At 39.3% G+C, this 19944-nt stretch overlaps 1 protein-coding gene across 1 annotated transcript; it reads left to right on the top strand.

The window, feature by feature from the left end:
• The first annotated feature begins 6109 nt into the window (after positions 1-6109).
• Positions 6110-16482, top strand: LOC311165418 (fructose-1,6-bisphosphatase 1). Its single transcript, XM_084225376.1, has 7 exons — positions 6110-6926; positions 9354-9516; positions 11199-11291; positions 12339-12482; positions 13696-13833; positions 15044-15163; positions 16072-16482. Exons 1-7 carry the CDS (start codon positions 6757-6759, stop codon positions 16261-16263), a joined length of 1020 nt encoding a protein of 339 aa, XP_084081502.1. The 5' UTR covers positions 6110-6756; the 3' UTR covers positions 16264-16482.
• The last annotated feature ends 3462 nt before the right edge of the window (positions 16483-19944 follow it).

Below are 19944 nucleotides of genomic sequence, written 5' to 3'. Positions count from 1 at the left end.
ATAGACGGAGAGAGCCGACCTTCCAGTTCCCTTCCATTTACTTGGGCACTATCAGCGCTAAGAGCTTGACTTCCTCTATGCAAGGGAGAGACACATGAAGCTGCTCACACCAGCGTCCTCTGCTCCGGAGAGCTGCCAGGCTCAGGTTCTGCAGTAGCTCGTCCCAAATAAGCATTGCCATCTGATGGCAGAGCCTTGGAACTGCACAGTCTCTTTGCCCAGGGCAAGCCGGAAATAAACCAAGTGACTTGCTCCGAAATGAAGTGTCTGTAACAGAACACCTGATTTTTTTTTCTTGATTTTTTTTTTTTTTTTCTGACCTATTTTATGATGAGTGCCCTGAGAGGTTGTGGAGTCTCCTTCAGTGGGGATATTCAGGACATCTAGACACAATCCTGTGCCATGTGCTCTGTGATAACCCTGCTTGAGCAGGAAGGTTGCATCCCATGACCCACTCTGGTCCCTTCCAACCCGACCCGCTCTGTGATTCTGTGATTTCCTTTGAGTCACACTAAAAAAGTTCTTCTTCAGCCATATCCTTGGTATCCTTGTTGCCTTTTCTCTGAGATACCTCTGCTTAATAATGTAGCAGTCTCCTAGGATGCGCTAGAGCTTTAAGTTACGGCTTCCTATTAGGTTATTGATCACAAATATAGCTGGGCTACAGTAACACAGGTACACCTTCTAGAAACACTAGTCCACATATGTAAGGAAGGAGTAGGAAGGGAAAGTGTGCAGGCCAGACTCACATCTTTTAAGCAGTGCCTCTAGCTGCTACTTGCAGGAGGTGAGCTCTGAGTGGGTGTGCCCTTCATCTCTCATACCTACATTCTAAAATCAAATGGGAGCCAGTATGTCTGGATGCTGGAATTTGAACAAATGGAAAAAAAAATTTTTTTTGAAGATCAAAAACCTGATTCTGACATTGCCATCTACTGATTGAGTTCTTCCTGCCTTGACACATACTGTGTTTTGGGTATCAGCCTTGTGTCGCGTCGTGAACTGGCACCAGGACCATGCAAGGCAAGGGCAGGAGTTTAGCCTATGCAACCTTCCATATGTGTGTGAGTCATGAAATTGAATCTTGAGTGGTCTTAAAAATTATGCTTTTCATTTAAACCTGTACATGTACTCATGAATGGGTGAATTTAATTTTACAATAGATAATTTGATAAGAACAAAAGCATATACCCAAAACCAATACAAATGTCAAGACAAAGTTGCTCACCATGCATCTCAAGCAAGAGTGATGACTGCCTTTTCTATGTTGCACTGTCACCTACAAGATTCAGTTGTGGACTAGATCCCTCACATGCTAAAGGCTGTACACAGAAAGCACAAAATAGCCATGCATGTCTGATACTCTCATTGTCAAAGGAAATGGTTTTGCTACTACTGCCATCAGTTAAGGAAATACTATTTGCACCAATGATGGCATGTTTTAAGATAATATCTGACTTTTGAACTGGATATTATAGTTATCCTAATAACTAGTTAATGTAAGAGGATTTTGAGCTGCTGTTTATTAATCCTATCACAATGAAATGGACTCTTAAGCTACCTAAAATATTCTTGCTACCCACCTATCTTCCCTGTTTTTAAAGTCATACCAACTTGCAGAAATGTCCTAGCTGTATGTGTTCAACTTTCTTTTCAGTTCTCCAGAGCTGGCCCTGTATGTGCTTGGTATGTCCCTTCTCCACTTTCTTCTATGCTGTTCACAGTTGTATCACCAAAGAAATATCAAGTTAGTAGAGCAAAAGGAAATAGGCGTAAAAGCAATTCTTGTATATTTGAGTTAAATACCTCATTATCCCTTTTTCCTTCACTCTTTCTCAAACAGAGTGAATTCCCCAAATAACCATTCAGCTTTTCATGAAGTCACAGTTTTTCTCTGTGGCACAGGATAAAGTTTTTCCTTTGATTTTCCTTACCAGCCGTCCTACAACAGCATGATGATAAGGATTACCTATTTCTTATTCAGAATTCAGAAGCTGTGGCAAACTATGCAAACAATGGATAAAATGAATTTTTAAAATGTAATAGTTATCAGTAATTTTAATTAGGTTTATTGACTGTACTTCAGGCATGGAACAGAAAACTTATGATAGAGATGAACAGGGAATGACCATCTAAACCATCACTCATTCATTTTGTTGGTCATTGCTTACACAAAAGGAGTTTTTTTGTGGATATTATGTTGCATTTCTGCATCGTGCTTCATAGTATGTTTATCACTACTAGAAATGTTCAGATCTGATCCTCCTCATACTGTCAATAAACCTGGAAAAGCCAACCAGTCTTCTGGACCTTTATCTAGGAAAACAGTTTTAGTTACGCTGATTAACACAGATTATCTAGAAATTCTGAATTGAATCATGTACAATTAAAATTACCATAGCTAAAAAATGATGAGTTGGACTTCTGAACCTCTGTAACACTGTCCATGTAATGCTTCCAGAAGAATAGGATCTGAAAAACCTAGACAGAAATACAATATAAATATTTATTCAACACAGCAAATAAATCTGCAAGGACCTTAATGGAAAATGTGTCCCAGCAATCTAACCTATGATTAGGGTTTGAGAATGGAGTATGACTGTTTAAATGAAGTGGTTGTCCTCCATCAACCTTAAATTTTGCAGGTTTACAACTTAAATTTTAAACAAATATTTTTTGGTTTTCTAGTTGGTTGTTACATTGACAAACTGTGTCATGTAATCAAGACATCATGTCACTCAATATTGACAGAAGTTATTTATTTCCAGAAAAGGAACTGTTATAACTATATAATTATAACTCCACTTTTAATTATCTTCTTAGCTTAGTTTTGAAGTCTCATGTCTCAGCACGGAAATCTCTGTCTGGTTTTAACTTGGTTTTGGGATTTCTTTCTGGGTTTTTTTCTGGTTGATTTTTGTTGTTGTTGTTGTTTTTGTTTGCTTGTTTGTGTTTTGATTTGTTTTTGTTGTTGGTTTTTGGGGGGGTTAAATTTATTTTTTCTTTACATAGACTTGGTGTGATTACTTAAAATACTTTTAGTTTATATGTTTTACAAGATGAGAAGTCATAGCAAATGCAATAATTTATATTTAATATCTTGTTTTACTTGCCTGGTGGAATCTTGTGAATAATTAAAAAGTACAGAAATATAAAACTTATGTTTCAATATCTGTATTTCAGAGTTATAAAGACTTTATTTCCAGGATCTACTGCCTGCACATTAAGTGCTTTGTCCCCCTCCAGAAAACTGCAAAGGTAGTCTCACATGAGCTGGTCTCACACTGAAATGCTGGCAGTGTTTCCATTCCCACAAGAGGGCACCAGGCACGGGAAAATCCCTTCACATTCATTAATATCAACCTTCTAGTTCATCTCTACTTCTCAATCACATATAGTACTATAATGCTATATAGTACTATAGTGTTATAATGCTATATCAAATGAAACCCCTTTTACATCTACTACACAAAGAAATTACCTTTTAGCCAATTTATACTCTTAATTACCTATGTTTAAATATCGGTTTATGACACTTGTTATATTTCACCTGTGTTCAGACAGGTACTTTGCTATCACAATTGTAAATCAAAGTTCTAGTCTATTGGCTATGTGTGGACCCTTTCTCATACAGGAAATTCACATAGGCAAAATTAAGCACAATATTAAGCTTTGAAACAAAGAAAGCAAAAGATTGATTGTACATCTAGAAATCTTCCTGATTTCATATGTGCAGTTCCCCTTTTCACCTTGATCCATCTTTTGCAGCAGGCAGGATCTGCCTCATTCGTGCCCTTGAAGCTGCTCCAGCCCTAATCATCATGGCATCACATGGCAGAGAGCACCTGCACTGGTGGAGTGACATTGCCTTGCAAATCATCTCCGTGTAACTTGCCTGTTCTTCTGTCTATGCAACCGGCACAAAACTTCTGCAGTTGTGAGACTCCTGCACAAAGAAAGTTCTTCTTCAGCAAAAGTGGAATCTTAAGCTGGTTTTCCCACATGGATGCTCTTACTTCAGGGGAAAAAAAGTCCTTTGTGAAAGGGTTTCACTCCTATTGTCTTTGTGTCTGGCATTTGAACCTACAAGAGGCAATCTTTATAATGAAGGATTTCTTATCAGTGTTTGTCCTATTTTCAAGATAATTGCAGAACTGGGATTCTATGTGCTGGGAGAAAAGTTTGTTTCAAAGTACTTACATAAATTTGTAATCTTAGAGTTCTAAAACTGCTGTGAACCATGTCTACTTGACGTCATCTGTGCGCAAACAAGTCCTTGTTTTCTTCTGTATAGAAGTGAGCTGTTTCAGCAATGTTTAGTCAACCAGTACTGACTGACCTTCTCAAATCCACAGATTCATCTTCAATAAATGTTTAACTACTTTTTTCTAAAGCCAAAGGTTCATACCATGTAAAACCTACTTTAATCTTACACTGATTTTATAGTTACCAAACAGCATGGTTGCTGTAGGGCTGCATGGCTTGACTACCCTCAACCATTTGATATTAATTAATTAATTAACGTCATGTCAACTATCTATACTAAGAGTGAAATTCAAGAAATTACTAATGTATGCATACATTCTAAGGCCACCAGGCATGTGGAGGTGGATTAATCTCAATCTTCTATTGAGTTGCCTCAAATACAGAGGATTAAGGACATGCTAAATAGTCTGAAAATAATTCTCCTCCGCAATAGAAAAATGCACATTTGGATGGACTTGTATGAAACCAGCAACCTTTCAAATGATTGCAATTTCAGTTCACAATATTTATTTCTACCTGTGGGAATGGAGGAGTAAAACTCATCTCTCACTTATCTCACAAACCCCAAAAGTTCTGAGATAAAATCTCATCATCAACTCAAGGACAGTATATCTTCCCTGTAAGATAGAAGACATTAGTTATCCTCAGGCACAGATACCAAAACCTTAAGTATATTTTGAACTAATCTTGACTATTTTATACTGAAGTACTGCTCTTCCTGCAGATTACTGTTGTGCTTGTTAAGAGTCTTCACATTTAAGGCAAACTGGCCCTAATCAGAGACTCTGTGATTTGTTACTGTACGTCATATCCCCAGGTTGTTCTGCCTACTTGCTGCTACCCAGTTACAGTGCACTCATCCAAAATTTTATTGGGTCTTTGCTATTTGCTCTTCTCTACTATTGAGATTGCAATAGCTGCTCTAGATGGTTGTAAAGCATTGCTTACCCTTAAAGAATGAGCTAACTTCCATGTTTTATAAATTTTCCCAAATCTACCTGCCTCTAAAAGAACATTTTTATGATACTGGGCTGTTGACCACTTGCCAAAGACTGAAATATCTTGTTCAGAAGAGCACTACTACTCATATCTAATATCTTCAGTAGTGTCTGTAATACTGGGCATGGGCAAATTAGGCCAAAGTTGTTTACACTTTTAGGGGAAGACATTTATGCATGCCTTCCAAGTATTTAATGCATAGATACGCAATGTACTTTGCATGAAGACAGAATGTACCTATATGCAAAAACGTGCATCTTGTAAAAGACTTTTGCCCTGTGTTTGACACCATTTGGAATTATTTCAGTTTCTGGTTTCAACTTAGAATTCGAGACTGTGCTTATTCAACTCCTAATGTATTCTACTGAAAAATATTTTTTAAAATATTCATCTTCTTAGATTATATGAATATAAAATAATAGCTAGTACAAAAAATCTGAGCAGTACACTCATATTCAGGTTTGTGTTTGTCAAATTACTGTGGGAAAGGGTGTATCTAGGGTCAGGTGTTGGACCAACCTGGTTTCCTTTACTAGGGCTTGGATTTTTCTGATCAAACATAAACAGCAAAACATATTGCTTGATTTGCCGCAAAATCAGAAAGGCTAGAACCAAAATAAATGAGATTCGGGAGGGTCTAGATTCCCTTGCAGCAGTATTTGTATGAGGTGCTTTAACTTGTAGCTTTTGAAGTGGGACTCAGCCTATGTCATTCTCTTGAACTCTATTGGAGAGTTTGTTATAAAAGTCTCGTTGGGTCCAGCTGCCAGGGGCTTTTTCCTTCCAGTGTTTTTATGGTGTTGGATAAGGCTGGGGTATGTGGGGTTAACATGACCTCTGTAAACTGACTAAGTTAATACTTGATGGAATCGGTTACTGAATATGTGGTTTTCTGTACTGAAGAGTCAGGATGAGAGCATTCCTGTGCAGCAGAAGATACTGACCTTGCTCTGTAGGTTGTGTGCAATTCGCTATAATCTACAATCACACACACAGAGTGTTGCAATCAAGTGGAGAAACCAAGCTGACTTCTGAATCTTGGGGCACAGCTTCAGGACCGTTAGCATTGAAGTGCGACCACCGAAAACAATAAGAACAGAACAACCAGCACCCGTCTCGATCAGCTCCGTGCCGTGCACACAACGAGTGCCCAAAGCATCCTTCCCTCGCTTCTCCCCGCACAATGTATGAGACAAGATCTGGTTAAAAAAAAACAAAACAAAAACCCAAATAAACCCCCAAAAAACAAGAGAAAAAAAAAAAGAAAACGGAAAAAAAAAAAAAAAAGGGTGCGGCGGGGATTCCCCGCGGCGGATATTTCAGAGTGCCGGTGGGAGGGAGGGGTGGGATCGCTTTCCTCCTCACTGCCAGCCTTGCCGCCGCCCTCCCGCTGCCCAGCGGTGGCGGGGCCCGCCCCGCCCCGTCCCGGCCCGCCCCGCCGAGGCAAGTGGCGGTGCTGGCGGCCGCGGCCCCACTCGCATCGCCGCCACCATGACGGACCGCTCCACCTTCGACACCAATGTCATCACCATGACCCGCTTCGTGATGGAGGAAGGCAGGCGGGCGAAGGGCACCGGGGAGTTCACGCAGCTCCTCAACTCCCTCTGCACGGCCATCAAAGCCATCTCCACCGCTGTCCGCAAAGCGGGCATTGCCAACCTGTGAGTCCCGGGATGCGCCCCGCACCTTTCCGCACCCCCCGGGTCCAGGGGGCATGCTGCTGCCTCCGGGGTGGTGGGTATCGGGATGAAGATGGGAATGGGTATTTCTTTCCCCAGAAAAGCCTGTGAATAGGGTTGTATCAACCCATCCTCTTGCACAGAGCTGGAGGTAACTCCTTTAGTGTCTTGGTTTCTTGATTTTTTTTCAAGTGACACAGGTCCTATGACTTTTCAACAGTGTAAGGTGCCCAGCCTTTGAGAAATGCCTGCTGATAATAGAACTTAGTACCTTCAGCAGGTGCGAGTGCCTGGGGCCATAAGACCAAATATACTGAAAGACAAAGCCTAGCAAAATAAGGCTGAATTATTGTTCATTGCATGTTGCTTAATATCAAAGCATCATTTCATCCTTTGAGGTGTCAAATCAAATTCAGAGTGGTTTTTTTTTTTTCATAGTGCATCATAGCCACTAGATTTTCTTTATGCAACTTTGGATATCTAAGGCTTTTAGAAAGTGCACTGGTTAGGAACAGTAGTGTCTGTAGTCAGCCAGTCAGAAGGATGTTGTTCTGGAGATGAATCAGAAGGAATCTGGAATTCTTGGAGTGTGAAATACCTGAAAGTACTTGTAGGTTACTAATCCTCATAAGTAGTTTACTTACTAAGTAAATTGCTAAGTATCTTCATATGCCCAGTTGTGTGTTGGTCAAGGCTTTAGACATGGGCTACTTCATTACTTAATGGAAAATGTTGTAAAGAGAAGATGAACTTGCCTCTACAAGCTATGCAGAGGAAATATATTAAGAAAAAAGGCAAGAATCCTCCACTTTCTGTATGTTTGAGCTAATTTTTTGTTTTGACTTCAGACTGCATGTAATGTGGTAATTGTGATGCGTTAGCCCTTTCATATGCCTCCTGTATCTATCAGTAGAGACCAGGGTGTCCCAGTTCTAATCTGATTTGTGAGCTTAGGGCCCTACTCCTTTCGTGTCTTACATGTGTGTCTGTTGGCAGCTGCCCACAGGTTTGGTATCTGTGCCCATAGACTTGCCTTATGATTCCCTGCACAGTATGTTTAACTCTCCATCAGTGCTGGGGTAGCAGGCTTTGGACTCATAAGCCTCCTGCTGTGGAACTGCATTTTATAAGCAGTGGTGAGATTTTGCTTTGCTGTCAGGGAATGTGAACAAGTAGGGATCACTGCAATCCATTTCTTTGGACCATCCGCAGACTCAACCATGTGCTTAGTGCTGCTCACCATGGGAGGTGCAGAACAGCTGTGGGAGACATGCAGACCCTTCCCAGCTGCAGGCCCCACGCCTGACACATCTTCTCCTCCCAGGAGTCCCCAAAAGATGAGGTACAGAAGCTGTTCTGCTGCTGTGCCTCCACTCATAAGCATGGTGTTCCAAGCATTTTTTTCTAAAGGGACTTTCACAGTGGCAGAAAAATATTCAAGTCACTGTAGCAGAGGTAAAGACAGAGAGTTATACAGACAAAGAGGTCTTTTTCTTTGTCTCATGCATAAAACTGAAGAAATGCATTACTCAAGTAATGTGTTCAGTGTTACTACACAAAACCTGAAATACCAGTGTTCAGCCTAATCAATGAACTGTAGCTGAAAGACCTAAGAGTCATCTGAATGTGTGCTGAGCTGGCTATTGTTTTCCCCTTCTAAGAGCTAAATTTCCCCTTTCCTTGTTTTGCGTGCTTACGTAATCACCTATCACAAGGTCTTCTGATTTTCTGTGTGCCAGATGGTTTCATTCTGATTAGCTTGCAGCATTTTATTTGCATTTCTTATTTGTACTTCTCAGTTCTTTTCCCAAGGAGACATTTACTACTTCAAATCAGAACTGAAAACATTAAATCATTAATCAGTTGATTTATCTGTGAACAGACTTTTTCTACTGCAATTTGCACATCATATTGCTCATCAGGAGTATATTACATACAGAGGATGTAGCATAACTAGTGTGGTCAGATTCACATACATATTAATATTTTTTAGAGTATATATTCATATGCTTTTAAAACATAAAATATTCAAATGAATTCCTAGCTTTTAGGGTATCCAGGGCCTAGAATTCAGGAATAATATATTGGTCTTAAGTGCTCATTAAAAAGCACTTGTAACTCGGCCTTCACAGCCTGGTGTGGCTGTGTTTAACTATAGTTTACAAAGTATTGAAATGGAATTCCTTGTTTAGTGTTTCTCAGCAACTTCTAGATATGCAAACACAGCTAGTGATAACATGTCTCAGCAAGAATTCACTGGCCAGTAAATATAAAACAGGTTTAGAGAGCTGCCATGTCATTTGAAAGTGCAGGATGTTTACAGGAGGTTTTACAGGTGTAAGAAACAGAACCCTTTAGAAGATGCAGTGCTCTGTTCTCATGAAATGCTCTCTCTTGCAATTGCTCTAGCTATGGAATTGCTGGGTCTACCAATGTGACTGGAGATCAAGTAAAAAAGCTGGATATTCTTTCCAATGACCTGGTGATTAACATGCTCAAGTCATCCTTCAGTACCTGTGTTATTGTGTCCGAAGAAAACAAAGATGCTGTGATAGTGGAAACTGAAAAACAGGTTAGTAACTTTGAAAGTTCTGCCTGCTTGATTTCAGATCGGCCTGTACAGGTGTACTGCTCCACGTCTAAAGAGGTAAAACTGAACTAAAGGTTTCAGAAAAAAAAGAAAAACTTTCCTAAACTGGCAAATGAAGGTGGAGGTGATGGGTGGAGAGAGTGTTAGTCAGCATTAGTTCTTTCTGTCATTTCTGCTCTCCAGACTAATGTTTGTTGGTTTTTTTTTTTTTTTAATGTGTTGTTCCTCCCCACCTTCTTTTTCTTCCACCTTTTTCTTACTGTGGGGAAAGCGTTTCATTCATCCCCATCTGATCTCTGGAACTATACTCTGAGTCAGTCAAGCCCTTTTGAAGTGTTTCTTTTTGAGTGGGACACTGATGAGCTGTTCTCTGCAGGGCAAATCTTGAAGTCCTTAATTCATGAAAATTCTCCTTAAGGCCTATGAAAGACTTAGAAACAATGAAACAAAAGCATATTTTACATTTATTATTCTTTATATTCACAAGTTTGCATGCGTTTATTCTGGGATAGTTCCTATTTCCCAGCTAATATTTTGGTCTGATCATATAAAAATCTGAGAAAAAATTTAGTAAAAATAAACAGCAAGAACATAATTTACGAAGTATAATGAAGTTTGCTTTCTTTAAGCAGTTCTTTCTTTCCCTGTTGAGAAATCTTCAAAATTTATTTTCTAGGCATTGGATTTTCTTAGATCTGAACAAATATTCTCAAAGGTCACTGAGGGAGTCTAAGTATTAATGATTTTCTAAACTAAATATGAGCCAATACACTGTTTTTATCAATGCATACCAGGAATTCCTACTTGCAGAGTAGAGCATTGCTGAACTTAAATTTAATTTCTGACATACAGGATAAAATGAAGTGAAAAGCAATGAAAAGCAAATAAACTGTTGTTACACACTATTATTAAGATGACTATGAATAAAATGATGGGGGAACAAAATATTTAAAAGGTACAGTTAGTTCAGCTTTTCCCCTGTATTGTCAATTTCCTATATTAAGGAATCCTACTGGATACCTTAAACCAGCAATAAGGTAGAGATTTCTTTTTGATCCCCCAAAACCCAGGGTAAGATCAGTCTGGCTAAGGTAGTACCTGACCATTTCAGACCATAGATAAAGAAAAATTTATAGTTTAGGCATGACAGCCATTAAAGAACTTTTTAGTACCTCTATAGGTAGAGGTAAAATATAGTTTTCAGCTCTACATGAAAAAGGCCAATATTAATTTTGTTTTTTCTCCCTACTATTCAGAAAGATATGTTGTAACCAAAGAGAAAGTGCAGCCTAGCCTAGATGGTGGATATTAGAGGATTGACTTCAATTACACAGATGAAACTAAACCAATAAAAGTATTCCCCTTTTTTTTTCTCACGTTAAAAAGTGTATGAGAAAACTTCACTTTTCCTGTGTTATCATCTGCTATGTACTTTAAAGATTTCTCAGCTTCTGGTTTGGCATGAATCACAGTTGTAATTAAGGGCTGAAATCTGGGCCAAAGAATTGCTGATGTTTGAATTCGTTTCCTTCATAATCGATAAAGGTGTTTTAGCTTATATTGCTGTGTAAGTCTCTGAGAAATTTTACCTACTGAAATGTTTTTATTTGGAGCAAGTGGATAAATACTGTCACTAATCTAGTTTTCTTTTTTGTGTTTTTTAGGGTAAATACATAGTCTGCATAGACCCTCTAGATGGTTCATCGAATATTGATTGTCTTGTTTCCATTGGGACCATCTTTGCAATTTATAGAAAGGTAAAATTCTTTCAGGTAGAATAGGAAAAACCATTATTGTGCAGCTTTTGGTGAAATAAAATTGCATGGGAAAACAATAAAATCTAACTAAACTTGTTTGTGAAAGAGACTCAGAGCCAGCTTTAAGTTAAATCTAGTATTTCACAGACACATGGAGTTGAATTTGAATTAGTCAGGATTTGAATTAGTCTCTTAGAAGAAGAAGAAGAACCTATGCATACATGGAAGCCTAGCTGATATTTAATTAGCCAGCTAATGAAATTACCTCTTGGAAATTACCCCTTGAATTACCCCATGTCTTAGGTTTCATGAATATTTGTGTTGAGGCAAAATACCACGTGGTTGTCATCTACTTGGAGAATGTGCTTTCAGGTTTTCTTGTTCTCTGTACTAATAGTTCTGTTGGCCTGAGGACAGGCTTCAAAAACAAACCAGAGCTGAAACATGTCATATGCATTTGAAGTGTCTAATTCACTCTGAAAGGCAGAAATGCTGTCTGAAGGAGGTTGAAATACCAGACTTACAGGTCACAACATGGGGGGAAAAGCAAATCAGATAAAACACACCCAACTGTCCATTTTAATCATCTTTTGTATGTTGTCATATATCCCAAAGTAGCTATTTTCAAATTAATTTTTGTGTGAAGTAAAAGAAAACAAAAAAAAAAATCCCAAGTACTTTTGATCAACTTTGAACTCTGTGAGTCATGTTTCATTTCTTTTCAACTGTGCTTCTGAGTTTTCCTCTGAGCTGTGTTCATCATCACCTGCAAGGAGGTGCATAGCTCTTTATTATCTCCTTAATCCTTTCCTGCTTCCTGCATTCCTGCTAGGCTTAGTTAGAAGTGCATTTCTAGATCAATGTGTTTGTATCCTATTTATAATTTGTATTAGTGCATCCAGTAGGAATCTTAGTTGAGGATCATGGAAATATTTGTGCCACCACATGGCATGGATATGGAGCAGAAGACTGTCCCTATCCCAGAGCCCTGTCATGTAGCAGCAGTAGAAATGAAATAAAATTGACTTACACTCTTTCTTGTTCTAGGTGTCCCCTAATGAACCTTCTGGGAAAGATGCTTTACAGCCTGGACGTAATCTCGTGGCAGCTGGTTATGCACTCTATGGGAGTGCCACCATGCTGGTACTGGCAACCTCTGCTGGGGGTGTCAACTGTTTCATGCTGGATCCGGTGAGAATATCTTCTGTTTCTTTATTTTTGTATTAGGGACTGCCAGGTACTGTCTATAAGAACTGTTTGTCCCCAGGAAAATCAACCAAAGGAGCAGTTTCCGAGGTACCATGAAGGAATGAAATAGAAATGTACTTGTACTTACAACCCACCAGCAATAACATCAAGATACTTGCATTCCACCTGCCTGATGCAGAGGTGCCATGTGTGGCTGAACAACAGGAAGACAGCTGAGTCAGCAGAGCAAATACACAGCGTGTGCAATCATTTGCTATTTAAAATAAGCAGTTTTCTGCAGTACAAAATACCATTTAAGTCTTATTTGTTGTTTCCTTAATGCCAGGACCTTAGTAAACCAGAGGAGCATAAATATTTAACCTTCTTCTGTATTTTGAGATCCCACCATGATGTGTAAAAGAGTAAGTGATGTGTATGGGTGATGCGATGCTATAGTGTGCATTTGCCATGAGTTTTAAAACAAAAGTCATGTTGGTCATAGCAGAAAGTAGTTTGATTTAGTGGCCTGTTTCTTTGTGATCAGTCAGGGTGCCACCTGCCAGTCGTAAATTTTTATAACCTGCAGTGATCAAGCTGCAGGAAATATAACTTGGTACTTTCTATTTAGTAGCAGCTTTAATAGATGCATGTATTTTTGACTTTATTCAAGTAACAGATTTAACTTTGAGCATAAATGCATGTTATTTTGTTTACTGTTAGCACTAACTTGGAAATTTACTTTAGAGAAAACTAAACAGACCAACCCTTGGTCACACACTTCCTGTTAGCCCAAGCAAAAAATAACTGGAGTATCTGCAGCTATTTGAAGATGTTTATGCATGGTTCAGCCATCACTCTCAGTTTCCAAGCTCCCTGGAGTTCTGAAACTTATATTGTTCTAAGTCTAGCAAAATAATGGAGAGATAAACAAATTTACAAATAGCTTTTTTTGGCCATAGAAAATACAGAATGCTTGGAATGGTGGTATGAGGAAGCTTTTATGATGACAGGATTCATGCTCTGTCTGTGTTTTATGTATAAACAAAATATCTTGCATGTAGATTGCAAAGACTACTTTTTTGTAGGTAGTGAATTATTTAAAGATTGAAAGTGGTAGTAAGTTTTTCTTAAATTGAGTATGTTATTGGATTTGGCCTTGGTTTGCAAATAAGTGAGCAATTAATGTTAACAAATATTTTTTCTTTCTCCTTGTTAGGCAATTGGAGAATTTATTTTGGTGGAAAGAGATGTGAAAATCAAAAAGAAGGGAAATATCTACAGTCTCAATGAAGGCTATGCTAAATATTTTGATCCTGCCGTCACAGAGTATCTGAAAAAGAAGAAATTCCCTGAGGTAAAAGATCCTGTTTCAGAGAAACTCTCTGATGACTAAAACCATTCACGATTTCCAGCTTTATGATCCGTCACTCATTTTCTCATGAACTATTCAGAGCTTGTTTTCCTTTCCTGTCTATTTAAAATATAACTTGATGTATGATTGCTAATGCAAACAACAGTTGATATAACCAGATATTTCAGCATTCTCCAATACTGCACTGTGCCTCTTTTACCTTTTTTTTAACTTTTTTCCTTTTTTTATTTTTTGAATCTGTTTTCTAATCTTTTTTTCCTGAATGAGGACCTGAGTAATGGTGCTGGAGGCAAAGCTGGCCATTTGGTAATCACGTAGAGAGGAAATCTTGTCTGGTGATGAAGAAATTTGATCAACATGTGTTGTATTGCTGCTTCCTCACTGTAGTGTCTGAGTGACTGGGGAGCGGTGTGGAGATGGTAGTGGGTCATTGCTCAGTGGCAACACGAGCTGTGGCCCAGGAGTGCCTCTCTCTTGAAAATCCAGTGTAGTTTCGAGGCCTGCTTTGTGTTTGTGCAACTTCCTGGTGTCGGGAGGCCCAAAGCTCCAAGGAGTGCCCATAAAAGGTTCTCACGCCTTACACATTTCATCACTGAAGTTATTACACTGGCAATGGCGTGTGAACATCTACTGTTGTCAAGTGGTGGTGTCCCTTCCTGATCTTGCTTTGAAAGAAGATTGATGTTTTATCATTTGTCTTACCAGCTTAAGTTGTTGTTTTGTAGATATTAAAATGTACGCCAGGGAGTAGAATAAGGAAGTCACATCAGAAGTCAACTATTAACTTTTTCCTAACAAAAAAATTGCAGAAGCTGGCAAAAATCATTGGAAGAAGTAGGAAAGATCACTTCTTTTGCTCTTTGATTCTTTTTCTGCTAGAAAAGGCCCCAGTATAAATTCCTAGCACATGAGTTTTTGCTACTGGAAATGTTTTCCAGTGTTAGAGACAGTATTAGAGCCAGATATTTTCTGGTTTTGGCACTACTACTCATCTATGCTGAAGTCTTCAGTCACTCCTTGGATTTTCCTAGTTAGAAAATGAAGAGGATGCTGACATACTCTGCAAAACTACTGAGTATTATCAGTGAAGCAAAATATGGAGATGAAAGATGTTAGGACTGCTAAAGAGGCGTCTGGAGGAATTTCACCTGGTGTGCTGTCCAGTTACTTTTATTGGAATGTTTTTCTGTAGGATGGCAGTTCACCGTATGGTGGGAGGTATGTAGGATCTATGGTGGCAGATGTGCATCGCACACTGGTATACGGAGGAATCTTTCTGTATCCTGCTAACTCCAAAAGTCCCAAAGGAAAGGTAAGCCTGAATAAGCCCAGTTATAGAAAATATTGCATTATGTAGGCATTTCACTATGAAGATCAATATTTTGGCCACCCCTTGCACGCTGTCACAAGAGACAGCAGCCTGTTGTCAGGCACCTGCTCTGGGGCTGCTACTCACCCCCTTCAACTGCAGTGACTTCTCTTTGTCTGAAAACATATCCAGCTTGTGGAACATACCAGGGGGTGGATGCTCCCCTGCACCATATCAGCCAAAACTGGTGGTTCTGGTCCCAGTCGAGTAGAACATTACAAAGCAAAGAATCTTCATTGCCCTGAGATTTCTAGCACAAGCTAGTTTTTAAGAAGCCTAAATGTAGTTGACCCACTGGGAGAAGAGAAAACCATCTGTATCTTGTGTGTGGTAACAGGACGTCCTCTGGAGGAGCTGTGCCTGGCTGCATCTGCCAGGACAATGGTCAATCAGGGAAGATCACGCACTTACAGGCTGACAAGGGGACTGTTTATTCTGCAAAGACCTTTGGTCTGTTTTGTAATTCTCCGTAAAATATTGCCTTGGGTTGCAGATAAGATGCAGTTATTCATTAGAGAAACCTAGTGGCAGGCTCAGAGCTCAAGTTTTTATTTTCACACGGTCCTATGTGGGTCTGCCTCATAAACAGTTGTGTCTTAACATACAAGCTTTATCTCTCTGTAGATAGCACAATGCCAGCATTGGCTATGGAGAAAGCGCTTGGATTGGAGAAAATCTAGCATTCACTGTGTTTTTAAAAGAAAAATCCATGCAATTTCATTGTTGCATCAGTGTTTATATGAAATAAAGATTACTTAGAATATTGATTGGCTTAAAACCATATGCCAAATATGTCATGTTTTTTGGCATTGCCTGGCCTGACTTCTGCGATTTTGACTTTTGTCTTCTAGCTGAGACTGCTCTACGAATGCAATCCTATGGCTTATGTTATTGAGAAGGCTGGGGGCATAGCTACAACTGGTCATCAAGCTGTACTTGATATAGTGCCTGAGGATATCCACCAAAGAGTACCTGTTGTCTTGGGGTCTCCTGATGATGTGAAGGAGTACCTTGAGATAGTCAAGAAACATTCAGCTAAGTAAACAAAGCTTGCTGAATTCACTTTGCACAGGGGATAAAATGTCTTACAGCTGAACCAAAGAATACGCTGCAGTACTGTGAGATTGAGCTGTCTGACTTCTGTAGCAAAAGAGCAAATAAGCCATATTTTCATAAGATTTTTTTAAAGTGAAATCTTGTGCAACTGCAATGAAAGATTGTGCAATGAAAGGCATTAAAAGATTGCATTAAAGGAAGCATTAAAAATTAAAGCAATGGAAATATATGTTTTCTTTTTCATTTATCATTTGTGGTTACAGAAGAGCCACATGTGCTGCAAGGAAATACTGTGTTGCATTCAATATCTAGGGGAAAGAATCTCACCTTTCTCAGACAAGTTACATACTATCTGAATACAGCTAACTCTGTCCTCTTTTAAAAGTCCTGGGAAGAAGACTCAGCATCCTCTTACAGTGAGTGACCTTTCCTAGACCAGTGTCTACACTGCAGAAGTTACTCACTGTACTTCGGTTGGGTTTACTCTGATGGAGCATTAATGTCTTTGAAACATGGGCAGTAGTGTAGGTTAATTCTGCCACATGATGTTAATATTGCTGGTTGTCACTCTATCAGATCCAGTTACACAAGGATGGAAAATGACATGTTAGTGTGGAGGGGTTTTAATGGGATAAAGAGTATGTGTAGACAGCTCATACATACACAGATTCTGCTGTGATGAGATGACTATCTTTGCCAAAAATGAACCAGCTTACTTGATGAAAACATGAACTTTTGTATTGCTCCACCAGATGTTCTTTGTGTTATTTTGGGATTGGGGATTACCATGGAAAAGGATTCCGCTGTGAAAGCAGGAGGGAAGTGCAAAGATCCCCCTAAAGCATACTGATTTAATATGCTAATTCAGAGCATGCTGATGGTGAGAGCACACTAGTGCTTGGGAGCTAGATGGGCTATCCAGCACTGTGTGAACACAGTTTTTGAATCAATTAAAATCAGCAAATCTTTGATATTTCTCACTGCCCACTTGCCTTCACCAAACTCAAAGTAAGGATCACATGAGTGTTGCTGTGGGTAAACTGCCACTGAACATTGACTCAGTTCGTGGTCTGGGACGTCCTGTCTAGGGGTGTCATGAGCTATAAACCTGCCTGTATCAGTGCAGATAGCCTGACTGAGCATGATTCTTCTTGTAAAAGAAGAGAGTAGTATGGGGAAGATGAAATCCAGGGTGCAAGGGAATACTCTGTGAGGGCTCAGAGAGATAAAAACCTGAGGACCCTCGTTCTGACAGGTCATGCTGGGGCATTTGGAGGCATACAGGCAAACCGTAGACAGTTGTACATATGCATCTGTTCTCCAAACTGATGGGGGCAAGATGTTTCTGTCAGGGAGTAAATGGCCTAGTTTCTGCTGAAAATGTCAATTCTGATGAGGCTTTGCTAGTGGACATAACTTTCAGGGACCTGAGCCCTTAAAAGACTGTGAGAGTGCTGGCAGTAGTCAGTTTGGACTACAGTGCCTTGGTGGTCTTTTGTCATGACTCAGCAGACAGAATCCACAGCAGCGATTTTTGCCTGCTTACCGTAATTCCTTGTCTGTATTCTGCCTTCAGTCTTTACAGGAATCCTGGACTGCATATATCTATTTTTAATACACCCTTCTGACCGCATGTAAAGGTTATAGGAGGAAAGTCAATACGGTCCATGTTTGCTAGGTCAGTACTCAGTGGTTTGGTTTTGCTTGTGGGCTGACATTTCATACTTAGCATTTTACCCATTATCTTCTAATCAGTAATATGTAAGCCCACATTTGAACATCTCTGGCTAGCCATCAGTGGGGAGAACTTCTTAGCAATCTCCTTCCATATCCCCCTTTCCAGAGCTCTCCCTGCGTGTCAGTGCAGAGCTGGAAGGTGGATTTGTCACAGGGTCTGCTGTCAGCCCCGCAGCACTTTTACCCACTGCCCTCCTCAGAGGCTGCATTGTGCCCTTTGGTGAAAGGTCATTGGCTCCAGTTTCAGCTGGCACCATCCAAGCGACTAACATTTCATATCAATTAGAAAAGGTGTCACCTTTAAGGCTCAGGACTGGCCCATGCACCAGTGCAAGTGTGAATAATCCCCAAGAGCTCTTTATATTTGAGGCAAATCTCCCAGATCTGTCAAATTGAGGTGTTTATTTTTTTGACCTTCCTATATTATTCCAACCCCTTGTACTGAGATGTTCTCAGGCTTATAGGCAATCATCACACATTTTTTACACAAAATCCCCACCTCCCCAAAATGGTAATTATTTGTATAGCCTAATCATTCCATATAATCATTTGGGTTGTTATATTTCAGTGGGATCACAGTATTAACAGAACAATAAAGGGTGAAGCTTTCATACAATCCAATTGTGTGCCTTTATCCAGGTTTAATTTCTCTTTTTGCGGTGCTGTTCACTGCAATACTTATGGAAAGATTGGTTGAAGAGTCTGTGTTCTTTACATAATAGTGTAAGTTAATTTCTTATTCAAGGACCATTATTTGAGAAGCTCAAAGCACTGTGCTTTATATATAATAAAAACACCAGTACCTATACAATACGTTCACAGATTTTACCAAAAAAAAAAAAAAAAGAAAGGAAAAAAAAGGGAGCAAATAGTGGACTTATTAGCTCTGAAAACACTCTTTGAAGCACTAACTCCAAAACAAACTTTCTGTTAGAAGATGGTCTGAACTTTGTCTTTTTGACCAGTGTAAAAGATTACTTGGAATCAACAGAATATCTGCATGTGATGTTTTGACAAAAGTTAAAAAGTTAGAAGTCATAGGCCAACCCTCACCCCATTTCTTATTTACTAATTTGATTTGGTATGCTCATGGTATTCCAGCTACACAGCAGAGAGATTTGGCACTAAAAGCATTTTAGTATGGGTCAGGCTGACAGCTGCCATGATGATGAAATAATGTGCAGAATGTAGTGGTTGTACTTTAAGCCAGCAGGTATTTTTGCATGTGAAACCTTCTTTTGTTGATCCTACCATGTGCTGTCCCAAAGCGCCACATACATTATTTTTGGTTTTCTACACAGTCTGTTCAAAAGAAGAAAGTTTCCTAACCAGACAGAACATGCTGTGTAACTTTTGTCTTGTGACGTGAACAGTATCCTGTACATTTACCTGTAGTAGAAAAGAGAAATCTTCAACATTTCTTTCTTCTTCAACCATTGCCTTAGAGGATGTAGTATAAAACCTGCCCATTGCTCCATCTGAGCAACTTCGCTCACCAGTCCTTTGTCTACCTTGGAACAGGACTGGAAAAATATCCCCAGAGCTAAGCACATAGGATGGAAGCAGCACTGAATTCTCTCTTTCTGCTTGTTGCTAGTGTGCACTGCTGTCAATCTCTAAAACCCTTTCTTGCAGCTGATTTCAAAGTAGAAAACCCTAGCATTCAAATCCCTTTAAAAACCCTACAAATAATGCATTTTTCATAGATGAAGAGACACCTCTAGGAAAATCTGAAGAAATGCTCCAGCTGCAGTTCCTATTAACAAAAACACATTAGGTATATGTTTTGATACTGAATTTTGTTTCTGTCTTCGTGGCAAGATTTTAGTGCAGTAATTTGGGTTAAAGGAATAACAAGGAAACTTAATAAAACTTTTATTCTGTTACTCCAGATTTTCTTGTTTTGCTGGTGGGCTTTCCATATCTTCTAC

This window comes from Fringilla coelebs, assembly GCF_963513975.1.
Source record: "Fringilla coelebs genome assembly, chromosome: Z".
In the NCBI taxonomy this organism is placed as follows: Eukaryota; Metazoa; Chordata; class Aves; order Passeriformes; family Fringillidae; genus Fringilla; species Fringilla coelebs.
This window is presented reverse-complemented; position numbering and strand designations above follow the sequence as displayed.